Raw genomic sequence first — 18,262 nt, 5'->3', positions numbered from 1 at the left:
CTCCCTTCCCTTCCCCTGTACCTCTAGTTGTTCACCGCCGTGAGCAACAACTTTAATGTGCTCCTCGCGACCACATCATCTTTCCTGCCGATATCATTTCTGCCGCGCATAGGAAGTAACGTCAGTTGGAGAGATAACAGGGTCGCGAGGAGCACGTCGAAGTTCTTGTTGCTCATGGCGGTGAACAACTGGAGGTACAAGGGAAGGGGAGCACGCATGGGGCGGGGGGAGGGATCGGGGAAGGAGCGGGTAGACGGAGACAAGAGAAGGGCGCCACTGCCCCGGGTGCCTCTCACCCTAGCTACGCCACAGCTTAAAAAAATCCCTAGAGCCACAACTATATCTGCGGTAGAAAGCTAGCTCTCCCTCCTCTCTCTTCCTGCCTGGTCCCGCAAACACTAACAGGAAGATTAGGATTACAGTGTGGCTCCACTGAGGACAGAACGTTCAGCCCATTGCCAAAGCAACAGGATTAAACTCTCAGCCCCTTCCAAAAACAAAACCAAACACACACACAAAAAAAGCAAAACCCCCAAACTAATACAGGCCTAGAGAACCTAATCAATGAAATTTAAATGTTCCATCTGCATCTGAAGAGTTTCATTATTCAAATGGGAATGCACGGGCACCTTTTACAGAGCAAGGACTTCACAGAATTTTAAAATTTTGAGCACAGAAGTCCTGCTGTAGAACAGAGGTGGGTAACCTTGGTCCTTGAGGGCCGCACAGGGGTGGACTACCCTGGGCACCATCTTACAATGGATTTATCCCAACAGCAATGCTGAATAATTTCAATTCCAGCTCTTATTCAACCGATGATCATGATGATGACGTTCTACCTTACAAATATTTTGCAGATGAACAAGTTATGCTATGACTTTAATTATAGCCGATTATGCAATTTTTATGTTATGCACTCTTGGAAATAAGAGGAGGTGCTGAAAGGTTCTCAATCCATCCAACAAAGTTGGGGCAGTCTCCACCAAGGGCTATACAGTTAGTCCAGGAATTTCCACTTTTTTCATTCCATCGGAAAAGAACTGAATGAAAAAAAGTAGAAACTCGCTGGACTAAGGGCTCCTTTTACAAAGGTCAAAGGTGCACTAGTGTTTTTAGCACGCCTGCTCAAGAGGAGGCATAGTGGCTAGCACGCGCAGCATTGTAGCGCATGCTATTCCGTGCGTTAAGGCCCTAACGCACCTTTGTAAAAGGAGCCCTAAGTGTATAGCCCTCACAGCCATCTGCCGCAACTGAAGTTGGTTGGGCTGAGAACTTTTCAACCCCCCTCGTACATTGAGCTATTTTTAGGCTGCTTTTTCAAGGTAATCGTGGGAGATTTTTTTTTTTTTTTTAAGTATCTGTCTAAATTCAAGGTGGTTCGGGATACCATTAACAAAATTTTGTAAGAATTGATCATACGTATTTCCCTTTGATTTCTGGTTGGGAGGGTATGGGAGGGAGGTGATATATATTTATTATATTATTTGATTGTATTGACTGCTGATTATTGAATTATTTGTTTGCTTATCTGTTGGCTTTTAAAAATGAATAAAGATTTTTTTTTAAAAAGCATCTGTCAACACTGTACCCCCACCCTAACACAACTCCCTGGACCAAGTCTGAATGGAGCAGGGTGTAAGAATATTTGTGGTATTGCTTTTCTTAGGGAATGCAATGGGGAAATCAGAACTACAGCACTACAAGTCCCAGCCTATGACCATATGAGAGAGAAAGAACAGGAAGAGCAAGTATTTCTGCAGGTAATTATGGAGGGGATGCAATTGAGACATCCCAGAATCAGCAGAATTTACCTCCTGCAGGATCATCATCTTTCGGTGACCTGGAGGCAGGTTTACATTAGAGAGCTGCACGGGAACGGGGATGACGGGAATCCCGCGGGACCCGCGGGGATCCCGCGGGTTCCCCCTTTGGGTCACGGGGATCCCGTGGGGACGCCCCCTAGGGTCGCGGGGATCCCATGGGGACGCCCCCTAGGGTCGCGGGGATCCCGTGGGGACGCCTCCGAGGGTCGCGGGGTTCCTGCGGGGTTGGATCGCAGTGCACTGCATTCGAGCCGCGAGAGTAGTCTTCTCCTCCTTACCTGCACTGTCGCAGCACACAGCCGAACGGAAGTCTTCCCGATGTCAGCGCTGACGTCGGAGGGAGGGCTTAAGCAAAGCCCTCCCTTCCTCCGACGTCAGCGCTGACATCAGGAAGACTTCCGGTCGGCTGTGTGCGGCAGGGCAGGTAGGAAGAAGGCAATGGCGAACGAAAGAGGGGGGAGGGGGCGGTCCGCCCCGAAGAATGTGCACAGCTGGTCAGGTCCCCCGATCGACCGACAACAGGCCCGGCCGACAAACCTCCCTGCCCTGTAGCCGCGAATCTAAATTACCTCTTACAGCAGCTTCAATACTCCAGCTGCTGTAAGAAGGTAATTTAGATTCGCGGCTACAGGACAGGGAGATTTGTCCGACCGGGCCTATTCTGTTGTCAGTCGGGTGCAAAAGCGCCACAAAGGTGGAGGCAGGGAGGGAGGAAAGGTGGAATGGAGAAGAAAAGACGCTTAAGGGGGGAGAAGGCCGCTGAAAGCACTGGGGAAGACAAAGGGGTGGAGAAGGACGCTGAAAGGACATGGGGTAAACGGGAGGAGGGTGGGAAGGATGCTGAAAGCACATGTGGAAGACAGAGGGGGGTGAAGGACCCTGAAAGCACTGGGGAAGACAAAGGGGTGGAGAATGCCACTGAAAGGACATGGGGAAAACGGGTGGAGAAGGCCACTGAAAGGAAATGGGGAAAACAGGGGGGGAGAAGGCTGCTGAAAGGATATGGGGAAGACAGAGGGGGGAGAAGGCCGCTGAAAGGACATGGGGAAGGCAGAGGGGGGAGAAGGATGCTGCCTGACAGGACATGGGGAAGATGGTGGGGGAGAAGGACACTGGAAGGAAATGGGGAAGAGGGAATGGGGAGAAGACCCTGGCAGGGAAGAAGACAGAGGTGCCAGACTATGGGGGGAGTGGAAGGAAAAAGATGGGTGCCAGACCAATTTGGGATGGGGGAGAAAGGGAGAGGCACAGTAACAGAGCAAATGGAAGACACAGAGAGAAGAGAGGCAGTGGATGGAAGGAATTGAATGAGAATATGAAGAAAGCAGAAACCAGGCAACAAAGGTAGGAAAAAAATTCTTTTTTTTTTTTTTTGCTTAAGGATAAAGTAGTATATTAGTTGTGTTGATAAAAATTTATAAACATTAGAGGCTCTGGTAGAAACCCGTTTACAAAGTATGTATTCTTCCCAATTAATATTTCCAAATTAATAAAGTCTTTTTGCTTATTTTTAAATGGGTTTCTACCAGAGCCTTTAATTCAGTAGCATAATTAAATGAAATAACTATTTCTGTAGTTTATAGGGACGGGCGGGGACGTAGGGGATTCCTCGCGGGGACGTAGGGGATTCCTCGCGGGGACGGGCGGGGATGGAGGGATTCCTCGCGGGGACGGGTGGGGACGGAGGGATTCCTCGCGGGGACGGGTGGGGACGGGTGGGAGTCCTCACGGGGACGGGTGGGGACGGGTGGGACTTTGGCGGGGACGGGTGGGGACGGAGGGATTCCTCGCGGGGACGGGTGGGGACGGGTGGGAGTCCTCACGGGGACGGGTGGGGACGGGTGGGACTTTGGCGGGGACGGGTGGGGACGGGTGGGATTTCTGTCCCCGCGCAACTCTCTAGTTTACATTCCTGGTGAGAGTTGGCATTAGAAGTTAAAGTGTGTGTAGAGGTTCATTAATAAAGGAAATGAGAGATTTTATCTTTACACACAATGAAGGCTTAGAAAACAAGGCACATGGTGTACAATATCCAAGATGGAAAAACAAAGGAGGAGACCTGCAAGGAAATAGTCTTTATTGATGCATTTTTAACCTACCCTCTTGTTCTTACTCTATTTGTTCTTACGTCTTGATATATTGTAAACCTATCCTGCCCTCGATTGTCATTTTGTATCTAGTATTGTTAATTGAACAGCGTACATTTCCCTGTGTGTATTTTATTGATTTAATTATTTCTCAATGATTTTTTTTTTAGAATCTATTCTTAACTGCTTTCATTTGACTTTTTTGTTAAAAATGGTGGAATATCAAATAAAATAACTGTATTAAACAATACTGCCCAGAAATGGTCATGTTTAGCCCAACAACTACGTTAGGGGCAATAAAAACTCCATATATCATAAGCTACAATTAATTTTAAAACTGCTCACGAGGAGATGGCTTATCCAATTGGTGCAAGACATCAGGTTCCACCAAAGCTTATGATATATTTATTTATTTACTCAATTTTCTATACCGTTCTCCCAAGGAAGCTCAGAACAGTTTACATGAATTTACTGTATTCAGGTACTCAAGCATTTTTCCCTGTCTCTCCCGGTGGGCTCACAATCTATCTAATGTACCCGGAGCAATGGGGGAGATTAAGTGACTTGCCCAGGGTCACAAGGAGCAGCATGCGTTTGAACCCACAACCTCAGGGTGCTTAGGCTGTAGCTTTAACCACTGCGCCAGACTTGCAAGAAATGACAGCAGCCATTCGGGGAGCAGCACGGGGCCAGGCAGGAGCGTGAAAAACTATCTGCCCAATTAAAATTAAAAATAAAAAAGCCGGTAGAAGCCCTGACAGCAGTGACAGGAGGCTGCTTCTCCTGTCACTACTGTCAGGGTCTGTGCATGCTCCAGGATCACTCTCCAGTAATCCTGGCCGTGGGTAGGGGGAGTGTTAACGATCGTCCCCATTTGCATGCAGACCTTTTGTGAATTTGTCAATCTGCATGTAATTGGGGACGGATCGGACACGAAATCGGGGGTTAGTGAATCTAGCCCATGATCTTTAGAGCACCTGGGCCTCAACTCCCTGGAAGGAAAGTCAACAACACCTCTGGAAGTGTAATTGACTTTCCATGAACATAAAGCTTGAAAAATTTAACACAAACGGCATTATTCATTGTCAACAATAATGAGCTGCTTTGCTTATAGTTTACTAGCTGATGCCCCAGCGTTGCACGGGTATTTAATTATAGCAATAACACTGTAAATGGATTCAACTAAAGATACTTTATAGTGGTGAATGAAATTATTGTTTTACAGCTTAATAAAAAGTACAATATTCAAATTATAATGTGAAATATTTGACAAAATGAATACAATACAACTAATGCAAAACGTGATTATAAACAACATTTTTAGTTTCACCTCCAGGAGCAAGAACATATAAATTGTTGGGTGAACCCACCCTTGAGCAAGCAACATAGAGTTGTGGGCCGCGAGACCCCCAGAACATATCACCCCAGGTAGTGAGGGATCTGCATACCAAGTTTCGTTCAAATCGGTCAAGCCGTTTTTGAATTACAGTGAGAATGGCAGCTTTTTACATTTTTTCCATTGACATGAATGGGTGAAATCTGATTTTCTGTTTGTAGCTCCGCCCACGTGTGCAGGTGGGCCGCGAGACTCCCAGAACATATCATCCCAGGTAGTGAGGGATCTGCATACCAAGTTTCGTTCAAATCGGTCAAGCCGTTTTTGCGTGATCGCGGCACATACACACATACATACCTCCGATTTTATATATATAGATTATTTATATTTCGTATTTATACAAGGCGGATCACAACATTTCAGAAATAATAAAATACAAAAACAAACAACATACAAAATGTTTTACAAAGCAATCGATAACATGCAATCATCAACAAAGAATCATCACAGAAGAATGCCTGCAGGAAGCTGATCTTAATATCAAACGCCATAAAAATCCATCACATCAGGAGGCATATTTCATCTGACCAAAAAGATACCGCTTCAGCAGTTCTTAAACTGACCCAGATCTTTCTGCTCTGGAACATACACTGGAAGTTTGTTCCATTCCACAGTTCCTTAAACGTTGAAAGTAGAAGCAGGGAAAATGTCCATTATCAAAAAAAAGTCCAAAAGGAGATTTTTTTTTATAATGGCTGGCCTCTACGTTCATCTGTTTAAACACCCAGACCACCACTACGTCTAAACTTATACCTTATAATCAACCTAAAAAAAGCCTAAGCCCCAAACATCCAAAGCAAGGGCTTTTAGGCGAAGGAGGAGGCAGTCCTTTGCCTAAAAGCTGGACTCTGTAACCGGTGTCTGTCAAACACAACACCGGTTACAGAATCCACCCCCCCCCCCCAACGATCCAGGCAGGAGGGAGCCCAAGCCCTCCTGCCCTGTCGAACTACGACCCCCACAACATCGGGGCAAGAGGGAGCCCAAGCCCTCTTGCCCCGCGATTCCCCCCCCCCCCCCTCTGCTGTGTCCGATGGGGCTAGGAGGGAGCCCAAGCCCTCCTGGCCCAGCGAACTCCAACCCCCCTCCGCCACACACACACACGATCCGGCCAGGAGGGAGCCCAAGCCCTCCTGGCCCGGGGACACCCTCTAACCCCCACCCCCACTAAAATACGGGCAGGAGGATCCCAGGCCCTCCTGCCTACAATGCAACCCCCCCATGACTGCCCCCCGGAACCCCCGATCGTCCTCCCCAATGATCTGCGACCCCCCCGCCGACCCCATGACCCCCACCCCAATCCCACCCCCGTACCTTGAAATCATTGGCCGGATGGGTGCCAAGCCCGCCCATCTGGCAGGCCAGCCATCCCAGGAATGGGGCCAGTTTGGCCCAGGCAGCTCAAACCCTGCCCACAGGTGGGGCCTGAGGCACCTGGGCCAACCAGAATAGGCCCAGGAGCCTTAGGCACAAGGACCCAACCCGGCCCATGTGCCTAAGGCCCCACCCACAGGAGGAGCCTAAGGTCCCTGGGCCTATTCTGGTTGGCCCAGGTGCCTCAGGCCCCACCTGTGGGCGGGGTTTGAGCTGCCTGGGCCAATCCGGCCCCATTCCTGGGATGGCTGGCCTGCCAGACAGGCGGGCTTGGCACCCGTCCGTCAAGTCAACGATTTCAAGGTTTGGGGGGTGGGATTGAGGGTAGGGAGGGTCAGCGGGGGGGACACAGGTCGGCGAGGGGGCCGATCGGGGTTCGGGAGGGTGGTCATGGGGGGGGTTGTGTCGAGGGCAGGAGAGCCTGGGATCCATCCTGCCTGTATTTTAGTGGGGGGTGGGGGGTCAGAGGGTGTCCCCGGGCCAGATCGTGTGGGGGGGGGGGGTTTGGGGATCGCGGGGCAAGAGGGTTCGGGCTCCCTCTTGCCCCGATGTTGTCGGGGTGCTGCCGGGCAAGAGGGCTTGGGCTCCCTCTTGCCCGATCATTGTCGGGGGGGCCAGGAGGGCATGGGCTCTCTCCTGGCCCGATCGTATCAGGGGGAGGGGTGGATCGCTGCAGGAGAGATGGGTCGTCTCTCCTGCCGTTTTAGCGATCCCAAGTCCCACGTTTGGCGGCACTTGGTAGTATCACTATTGCGGCAGAGGAGATGAGGCATTTCTCCTGCCCCGATGGTTGCGATGGGGGGTGGGTAGGATGCCGGGCCGCTGAGCTGATCGCGCCAGCCACCATCAGCTCAGCGGCCCCTTTTTCAGCACTTATACCTGTTTTTGACTTGGTCTAAGTCAAAGCGTATAAGTGCCGACTAGGCAACCTGTCAAAACGTTTGGTTATACCTGCTGTACGCCTAGGTGTAGGTCGGCCCACCTCCCGCCCTTTCCCCACCTCAAAAAACACCTCTTTTCGCTCTATGCATTTAGAGGCAGGGGAAAGGCCTAAGCTGGTTTTAGATACGTCTAAAACCAGCTTTGATTATGGGTACTTGGACGATCAGGCTTTTTGATCATCCAAGTAGCCATTTAGGCAACTTTTTAGACTTTTTTTTAAAATTATTATGAGCCCCATACTGTATAGCTCATTATGTAGAAAAAACTGTTTTCGGCAAATGATATGTTACTGCCAAATAATGAATGTTATTTTGCCATCACACAGCTTAGTAAACAGTACCCTTAATTGCATCAATTTTATAATAAATGTTTGATTTGATTTTGATTTATTTTTGAGAGTTATTAATTTGTTATTCCACCATTGACAAAGCAAACATATTTGACTATCAATCTCAGCCCTTGATCACTCCTAGATCCTGATTCACTAAGCTTTCTTTCCCATTTAATCAGACCCTAACGCCACTGAGACAATATCCCCTGAGATGTTACTTCTTGCAAACCACAATTTGTAAATAATTCTAGCTCTACTCAGAATATTGACAGGACAGAAAAACTTATTTAAGTTTAATTCGTAAGGCGTGACACAAAAATAAAAAAGATACCCTATCAGGATACTGGCTTTGTAGTTAACACTGAAAATCTTGAATGCATACCATTAACACCTCTTCCCCCGCCCTTTCTGGCCTCCCCTCCCCCAGCCTTCTTCCTCTACCTGCAGCAATTTTCTCAGCAGGTACTTTGGGGGATTTGAAACTTGAATGTCGAGGTAGTTTATACAACTGGACTGCACTGCAATTGGCTAACAGAAACACCAACCAAACATATAGCAGCATTTCGAACATCTAGGAAATTATAACACGGTGGTAGAAGAGAAGGGATCATTTTGTTTGTTAAAACTACGAAAAAAAAGTTGTTTTCTATTATTTCAGACTCGAGCAGCGTTAGATAAATGGGTCCTGAAATGAAAAAGGACCTGTCTAGCAGCATCATAGCAGTGGACTTCAAACCTTTCGGTAAAACCCCGGGAAGCCAGTTCAACGACCCTGGGCTACCTATGGAAGAGGAGGAGAGAGGAGGCTTCTTCCAGCGTGCCATCCCGACCCGCGAGTCCCTAAGATGTCCTCGAGGGTCCGTGGTGAGCTTTCACAATATCAAGTACATCATCAAAAGCTCCAGCGGTCTCCCCTGCAAGCGCCGACACGCGCGAAAACAGATTCTGCAGGGAGTCAAGTAAGTGCATGCCGAGTACAATGGCCGAGAACTGCCAGAGACCACTAAGAGACAGCCTTTAAGGTAGACCAGTAAAAAAAGGGGGGGAGGAGAGAAATGGGCAGACCCGCAAACAGAACTGGAAGGGTCACTGGTGAAAACTATGGCTGAGGTGATGAGCTCCAGCAGCCACAAGGCTGTTCTTGATGCTGTTGTTGCCAAGTTTGTGTTGCTGCACATGAGAGTACAGGGGAGGGAGGGAAAAGAGAGAGATAATAGACTTGGGGGGGAGAGGGAGAAATGTTGGATCTGCAAGTGGGAGGGAGAGAAATTCAGTTCTTTACAGACGAGAAGGGAGATGGGATTTGATGTAATGCCTTTCTGTGGTTACAGTCAAAGCAGTTAACATATTATATATACTGGTACAGGTACTTGCTTTTGCATGGGGAAATGGAGGGTTAAGTTTCCTGCCCAGAGTCACAAGGAGATGCATTGATTTGATAGATACATAAATAAATAATATACCTTTAATGATACAATTAATGATCTAAAATGTACTGACATGCTCTACATTAACATACCCTGTTCTACTATATTATATATACCCTATTATCTATCTATCTATATATGATATATATATATATATATATATAAAAAAAATATATATATATATATATATATATATAATCAGTTGTATGTATGTATGTTCCAGCATAACTCCGAAACGCATGGACAGATTTCAACCAAACTTGGTATACGTACCAATTACTATCTGGGAAAAAATACTGTGGTGGTGGGAAGGGGGTGACATGTAAAGAATCTCTGAAAAAGACAGATATTGCTTTGACCAATTGTGTGAAGCTTGGGGAATGATGTAACAATGCCTCCAAGGAAATGTAATGTAATTGGCCAAGTGCAATCAAAGCTACATCTAGAGCTTCAGAGACAGTCCAGCAGCATAAGGCCCGACTACAGGATATGAAAGATATTTATTTATTTATTCAATTTTCTATACCTTCTCCCAGGAGAGCTCAGAATGGTTTACATGAGTTTATTCAGGTACTCAAGCATTTTTCCCTGTCTGTCCTGGCAGGCTCACAAACTATCTAATGTACCTAGGGCAATGAGGGGATTAAAGGGCAAATTCTATAAGAAGCGCCCAAACATTAGGCGCCTAATTAGGCACTGTTCAGCACGATTCAAGTAAAATTGGGTGCTGTTTAGTGAAACGTGTTAAGCGGCACCTATTTTGGAGGTGCCAAATAAATAGGACAGCCCTAGGCGCCCATGCGAGTGCCCACTGCATCGCCCTCGACCAGGGCCGCACAAAATACTTCACGGGGCCGCAGGTTGGACACCCCTGGTTTGCACAATCAAACTAGTTTACATGGGGCAGTGGAATGTTGAGTGACTTGCCCAGAGTCACAAGGAGCTGCAGTGGGAATCAAACTCACAACCCCAGGGTGCTGAGGCAGCTGCTCTAACTACTAGGGCCCAGATGCACTAAAGTCAGCAATCATTGCTAAACCAGTTATGACTGCTTTAGCGCTAATTGCATTTGCCGATCCGATGCAGAAAACGGCTCACTGCATGTTTTTCACTTCAATTTCCCATTTTCTGATCCAGCCATGCAAATTATCTAAAGCCCCCATGCAAACTAGCCAAGCAACTGATGCACTAACATTGTTTGGCTATGCAAAAAAAACCAAACAGGGGTTTTAGCGATCCATAAAAAGCGACTGGTCAAGACCAGTCATTTACCTGTCACCAATAGTTCAGCCCTTTTTTTTTAAATGGGCACAGAGGGAGGAGCTTAAGGCCCTGATTGAGCCAACCGGGAGAGGCCTTAGGCATCTAAGACAATCATGGTCTTTGGCCCTTCCCTGTGCATCACATGATGAACCGGGGAGGGGAAGGCCTGCTATTTTGGACTGTCGGGCCTTGGAGCAGATGGAACTACATCCCTCCTGCTCCCAACTTGTGAAAAAGGTACTGGGTGGGTTTAGGGAATGGGGGCATTCCTCCTGCCTTTTTTGGGGGGAGGGGAGGGGATGGTTCAGGGTGGTGGCACCTGAAGCAGGGGGGCTCCATGGTCAGGAGGGAGTGGCCATCCTTCCTGCCAATTTTTACTGGCATGGGGGGGGGGTTGTCAGTCCGATGCCGGTTTCTCAGGGAGACATCAGGGAGGGCCGTCATCAGTGGTTGGGGGGAGCTTCTGTTTTTTTAATGGGGCAGATATTGTGTATGTGTAATACACACACAGCATTTGTGCCCATAAAAAAAAAAAGATAAAAAAGGGTTTCCTGCCATGAACAGCTGAGTGGCAGGAGGCTGATTTGGGGCTTCCCCTGCCGGCTCTGTGCATGTGCGACAGTCACCCTCACAGCGATCAATCGGATGGAAGAGTTGGGGGATTATGCCAAACCTCCATGCGAATCATGTGCATGCAAATTTTAGAGAAACAATAGCTCTTTTAGAATTGGCCAAAAATCAGATTGCAGTAGACCCATGCAGTCTTACCGATCCTGTTTAGTGCATCACAACGGTTCCTAGGACAAGTATGTTTGGTGGGGAGTGTGTTGGCTTACCATAATTGTTTCAATTTTAGACCACAGATTCTTTATTTGGGTTGCTGGTTTGGATTCTGTTTTACTGATTTGGCCTACAGTGAAATGCAGAGATAGAATTAGGGATAAGAAAGCTTAGGTGTTGTATAGGGATAGGGAATCATATTGTATATGGTTAATTACGGTAAGTAAAGGCCAGGATTGTTGTCTTCTGAATGTGTGCTGTATTTTAGAAGCGTAATTTAGGATGGTTGTAAAGTTACTGTTTAACCTCTGAAGTCACTTTGTTGTCAGACAGAAGGGATGGAAATATTGATTATAGATAAAGAGATAACAAGGCCCTGCCTGACGGCTCAGTGTTAAGGTTCAACACTCACATGCAGCGCAAAGTTATGGAAGACATTAACACTGTATTGGGCTCTTTAACAAACATACATGTGGGTGCCACTACAATGGAAACACTCCCCCCCTGTTTATTTTATGAATTTTGTCCCTCCCCTCATACGGTTATTTTCCATACTCTTCTTCGTCCTACTACTACTTATCATTTCTATAGTGCTACCAGTCCCTGCTTGAAAGAGCTTACAATCTAATTGTGACAGACAAAAAGGGTGACTCAATACACACTGCTCAGGTAGAGAATTACAAAGGGAATGATGAGGTGGATATGGTAAGGGACCATAGAGCAAGGATCTCAAAGTCCCTCCTTGAGGTCCGCAATTCAGTCGGGTTTTCAGGATTTCCCCAATGAATGTGCATTAAAAGCAGTACATGTACATAGATCTCATGCATATTCATTGGGGAAATCCTGACAACCCTACTGGATTGCCCTCAAGGAGGGACTTTGAGATCCCTGCTATAGAGAGATTGACAAACAGATATGGGTACTTTACACAGAAACATATAAACATGACAGCACATAAAGGCCAGATGGACCATCCAGTCTGCCCATCCACAGCATCCACTATGTCCTCCTCTCCCTAAGAGATCCCACATGCCTGTCCCACACTTTCTTGAATTCAGACACAATCTTTGTCTCCACCACCTTTACCGGGAGACTATTCAATGCATCTAAAACCCTTTCTGTAAAAAGATATTTCCTTAGATTACTTCTGAGCCTTTCACCTCTTAACCTCATTCTATGCCCTTTCCCCCAAAGAATACATATTAAGATCTTTAAGTCCCTGTACACCAGTGGTCTCAAACTCAAACCCTTTGCAGGGCCACATTTTGGATTTGTAGGTACTTGCAGGGCCTCAGAAAAAGTAGTTAATGTCTTATTAAAGAAATGACAATTTTGCATCAGGTAAAACACTTTATAGTTTATAAATCTTTCCTTTTGGCTAAGTCTTAAAAATAATGTAATTTATAACAAAGAGACATATGATCAAGAAACTTTTATTTTACTTTTGTGATTATGATAAACATACCGAGGGCCCCAAAATAGTACATGGCAGGCCGCATGTGGCCCCAGGCCACGAGTTTGAGACCACTACTGTACACCTTATGACTTAGACCAGTTTTCTTTAACCCAACATCATTCAGGTTGCTGGTACAGGCACTGATCTTATCCATTCTTGACTACTGCAACATCATCTACCTGGGCATCCCACAAAAAACAATAAAAAAACTGAGATTAATACAAAACACCGCCGTTCGACTAATCTTCGGACTAAGAAAAAACGACCACATCAGCCCCTACTATAAAAAGCTGCACTGGCTTCCAATTGAAGCGCGAATACTATTCAAATTTGCTTGCACCTGTTTCAAGCAAGTCTGGGGACTAGCACCTTCATACCTACAAACTCACTTCATCCTACACAACCCCACACGAGCGACCAGAAACAAAAACATATTTGCATACCCAAAGATTACGGGCTGCAGATACAAATCATTCCTGGATAGAACCTTTAAGTTCCAAGCGAACAGACAGCAAGTTTGGCTGAAAAACTACATAAACGAACCCAACCTGTCTTACAGTGCATTCCGCAAATCGATCAAAACCGCCCTATTCGAAAAAATTCACTGACTAAAATCGTCCCCTCCCGCACTAGGACTTCCCTCCCTTTAAACGCCTTTCTTTCTTTCTCAAGATGCCCCTCATGTATTCAGATATTCGCTATCCATAGTACTCCAATTCAAATGGAAGTTCTAAAGAAATACTCAGTTACTCATTACCCATTGAACCCCAATCTGTAACTTTCCCCTCTTCACTATTGTATTATATTTAGACTCATTGTACGATACTGTATTAGACTTATGTATGGTGTTGTCTTTAGACTTATTGTATTGTATTATATTTAGACTCGTTGTATTATATTGTACTGTGTTGTATACACTCATTGTATTGTATTGTATTGTATTGTTTTGTCTTGTATTGTATGTTGACTTATTGTATTGTATTGTGACCTTGTTATTCGCTGAATGTCCAGCCTTCTTACAGTGTGAACCGCCTAGAAGTCACCTGACTATGGCGGTATAGAAAAATAAAGTTATTATTATTATTATTATTATTATTAGACCAGTGTTCTTTAACCGCCGGTCCATGGACCAGTGCTGGTCCGCAGAAATTTCCTGCTGGTCCACAGGGCTGGCACATGCATCGGGCCCCAGACAGTGCTCTTCAGCCGCCGGTCCACGGTGTGATCGATGCGTTGTTGTCTTCGGGCTGGCTCCCTCTTCCTCAGTGCTGCAGTGTACAAAGCCGTGGGCAGAGGCTCCTACATGTGTCCTGCACCTGAACCGGAAGCCTTCTCTCTGACATCGCGATGTCAGAGGGAAGGATTCCAGATGAGGAGCAAGACGCGCGAGGAGCCGCTGCCCACGGCTTTTTACACTGCAGCACTGAGGAAGAGGGAGCCGGCTCGAAGATAACACCATGGGGCAGGCCAGAAGGCAAGGCACAGCATGGAGAGAGAGAGACAACAACGGTAGGGGGAATGATTTTAGTTTTGAATTTAGTGATTGATTTATATCTGCTGTCTGTTCAGGAAGAAATGCGTTTCTTTTTCTCTGGGGGTTGTACTGCATGCAGAGTCTTGCATCTTAGGGTTTGTTTGTATATATTAGTATTTTTAGTTTTTGGTCCCGTCTTTGCATGGGGGTATCTGTGTTCTGGTAATAATGAATATTGAGAAGCATACAGTGTGCTCTGTGTAGTTTAATTTTGTGTTGTTAACACAAAAAATGAATGGAAAAAATGGTGTTACAATTAGTACTATTATGGGAGTGGAGTCTGGGGCAAAGATTGGGTGGAGATGGGCGGGGTCTGGCCCATAACATAGCCCAGTGTTTTTCAACTGCCAGTCCACAAAATAATTACTTTATTTCCGCTAGTCCATAGGTGTCAAAAGGTTGAAGAACACTGACTTAGACCAGTGTTCTTCAACCACCAGTCCATGGACCAGTGCCAATCCACAGCAATTTCCTGCCGGTCCACAGGGCCAGCATGCGAATCAGGCCCAAAACAGTGTTCTTCAACCGCCGGTCCATGGTGCGATCGATGCGGCGTTATTTTCGAGCCAGCTCCCTCTTCCTAACTGATTCAGTGCAGAAAGCCACGGGCAGTGGCTCCTACGGGCATCCTGCGCCTGAACTTTGCAACGTCAGAGAGAAGGCTTCCAGATGAGGCCCGGGACGTGCAAGGTGCAATTAGTACTATTATGGGGGCGGGGTCTGGGGTGGAGATTGGGTAGAGATGGGCAGGGTCTGGCCCACAACTTAGCCCATTGTTCTTCAACCGCTGATCCATGGACCGATGCCGGTCCACACAATAATTATTTTATTTCTGCCGGTCCATAGGTGTAAAAAGGTTGAAAAACACTGACTTAGACCATCAACCATTGTAGCTGCCTTCCTCTGGACCAACCAGTGGGTTAGAGTTAGGACTTAAAAGCAGCTTCAAAAAAAGTGGGCTTTTGGCATGGATTTGAATATTGCATAAATCATAGCAAATCATAGTATAGCAGGTAATGCAATTTAACTATTAATTGCACCAGAAATAGTTTTCAATCTTACATATGCTCAAAAGAGTGTAGCCCTCCCAGAGACAAGCCCTATAGGAAAACCCACTGCCTAATCTCTGCAATGACTGAAAGCTTAAATGATTTTTAACGCTGCTTTAAACATTTGAATGAGTTGTGAGTTCAACACTTCTTGACTTATAATAAGTTAAAGAACTTTTCTCTAAAATATTTTAGAGGGTCCCAACATGGTCCACGTTTCGCCGTCTTCGTCAGGAGACCCAATGCTAAAACTTCCAGAGCATTAAGCTGTCAAAGTTGTGCTGTTTCAAAACGCCTTGTAGCTCAATACGTCGACCGGTAGATCGAGAAGGCAACGCGAGTCAATTGCAGAGCCCATCCCGGGCTCCGTGATAGAATTGTATTGCCATCCCGATCTACCGGGCTGATCAGCCTTCCTCTCACCGACATCCCCCACCACCACCCCAAGCTCTCCCTGCAGAAGCGTTGGACTGACCAGCATTCCTTTCCCAACGTCAATTCTGACATCGAAGAGGAAGTTCTGGGCCAGCCAATCGCTGCCTGGCTGGCCCGGAATTTCCTCTCTGACATCAGAATTGATGTCAGGGAGCAGAATGCTGGTCAGTTCGACGCTTCTGCAGGGAGAGCTTGGGGTGGCGGTGGCTTGGGAACCTGTTCCCTGATGGTGGAGGCAGCAAACCTGGTGGCTTGGGGGAGGGAAGGGAGAAAGAAAGAAGGAGGGGCATGGAGACAAAGAAAGAAGGGAAACAGAAAGAAAGAAGGAGGCAGGGAGGAAGAACGAAAAAGTTGGGGGAGAGAATGAGGTCTGGAGGAGAAGAAGTATACAAGAGGCTGAAAGAAGGGAAGAAATATTGATTGCACAGTCAGAAGAAGAAAGTGCAACCAGAGACTCATGAAATCACCAGACAACAATGATTATTTTCAATTTAGTGATCAAAATGTGTCCATTTTGAGAATTTATATCTGCTGTCTATATTTTGCACCATGGCTCCCTTTTACTAAACCGCAATAGCGGTTTTTAGTGCAGAGAGCCTATGAGTGTCGAGAACAGCGCGGGGCATTCAGCGCAGCTCCCTGCACTAAAAACTGCTATCGTGGTTTAGTAAAAAGGAAGGGGTATATTTGTCTATTTTTGTATGGTTGTTACTGAGGTGACATTGCATAGAGTCATCTGCCTTGACCTCTTTGAAAAAAAACCCGGAATATGAATGATAATTAACATTTTCTCTGCCTTTCAGTGTGCTTTGTGTTTTTTTTTAAAAAAATTTTATTGTTGGTAGATCATTTTGACTTGGTCATTTTAAAAGTAGCTTGCAAGCCCAAAAAGTGTGGGCACCCCTGGTTTAGCGGAAGACCTGTGAGAAGTCTTGGCAAGAAGTGATGAGAGTGTGGATGAGGGTCTTAGCAGCGTGCTCAGAAAAGAATGGTTAAATTATAGTGATGTTGTAAAGAAAGAAATTGGTTTTAGCGGTCTGTTGGATATGTGAAAAGAAGGAGAGAGATGAATCAAAGATGACCCTGAGGCTGCGAGCTGTTGAGGATGAGAGCGTTATCCACAGAAACAGAGAACAAAACAGAAAGGTGAGTTTAATGGCCGTGTTAAATTTTAGGTGGTGGTGAGACATCCAGGTAGCAATGTCAGACAGGTAGGCTGAGACTCAAGCTCAGATTCCTGTGGAAATTTCAGGCGTAGAGAGGTAGATCTGTGAGTCGTCATCATAGAGGTGATACTGAAAGCCAAGGGAAGAGATTAGAGAACCAAGGAAAGAAGTATAGATGGAGAAACGAAGAGGTCCCAGGACAGAGGCCTGAGGTACACTGACTGATGGCGGGATGGCATTGGAGGAGGATCCACCAGAGCAAACGCTAAAAATATGATGGGAAAAATAAGATAACAGAGTTCCCAGTATCTTCATTCAACATGGTAGAGGTCAACTGAAACCAGCAGTTTTGGTTGCAGCCAAACCCAGATCTGCAGCTCGGTTTCAGCTTTAATAGTAACCAAAACTTTAAGATGCAATGTTAATGAATATTTGGGTTTTAACTTTTTACAGTTTTATTGTTGAATGTTTAATTGATAAGATGTTTGTCCACATCTATGCGGTATAACAATTTTTAAATAAATAAATAAAATTAGTCCTGCTGTTGCTGCTGGCCAATCTTCCCCCACTCAACAGAACCCACCCCATTTTCCCAGGCTGTCCACCATTCTGCCCTCCTCTCTCCCCCCCCCGATGGACCATCTCTGGGCTTACCTTGCAAAGGCCCTGGTGTCTAGTGGTATCTTTCATGCAAGAGCATCCTGAGTTGCTCCTGCCTCCATCTGCTGAGCTGAAAAATTGGGATCCGCAACTTCTCGCAACTGTCTTGGCTGCCATATTTTTAGCATGGCCTAAGTGGGTAGGAGCAATTCCGGATGCTCCTACCTCAAAGACACTACTACACCACAAGTGCCTTTACAAGGTAGGCCTGAGGAGGACCTACCAAGGGGAGGGGGAGGAGGAGGGGACATGGCAGTGGCTGAACAATGGGGGAGGGGGAAGTATTTTCTGTCTGGAGGTGGGTGAGGAGAGGTTGGCTGGGGGCTTTACAGTTTTGGGTTTCCTCTAAAATGCAGAGGCATTTATGGCTGAAACCCAAATCCAGATTACAGGTTAGTTATGGTGCTGTCTTGACAGTTACCTGCAACTCCTAGCAACTTCACCTGGCTGCCTAGTGCAGTAGGTCACTTCACTATGACCTGAGTTTGAATCCACATGTTATCTACCGTATTTTCGCGGATATAACGCGCACCCGTGTA

At 46.3% G+C, this 18,262-nt stretch overlaps 1 protein-coding gene across 2 annotated transcripts in view; it reads left to right on the top strand.

Annotated features, from left to right (window-relative positions):
- Positions 1 to 2,190: 2,190 nt before the first annotated feature.
- The window catches only part of LOC117360079 (broad substrate specificity ATP-binding cassette transporter ABCG2-like), a 76,561-nt gene continuing 60,489 nt past the window's right edge, over positions 2,191 to 18,262 (top strand). The window contains exons 1-2 of one of the 2 annotated variants that reach the window (XM_033943717.1): positions 2,191 to 2,247; positions 8,612 to 8,912. In XM_033943717.1, the coding sequence (XP_033799608.1) occupies positions 8,632 to 8,912 (281 nt within the window). In that variant the 5' untranslated portion in view covers positions 2,191 to 2,247; positions 8,612 to 8,631. Of the gene's footprint in view, positions 2,248 to 8,611; positions 8,913 to 10,793; positions 10,881 to 18,262 lie in introns of those variants that run through there. The other variant, XM_033943718.1, reaches the window with a different exon arrangement.

The sequence above is a fragment of the Geotrypetes seraphini genome, chromosome 4 (assembly GCF_902459505.1).
Source record: "Geotrypetes seraphini chromosome 4, aGeoSer1.1, whole genome shotgun sequence".
In the NCBI taxonomy this organism is placed as follows: Eukaryota; Metazoa; Chordata; class Amphibia; order Gymnophiona; family Dermophiidae; genus Geotrypetes; species Geotrypetes seraphini.
This window is presented reverse-complemented; position numbering and strand designations above follow the sequence as displayed.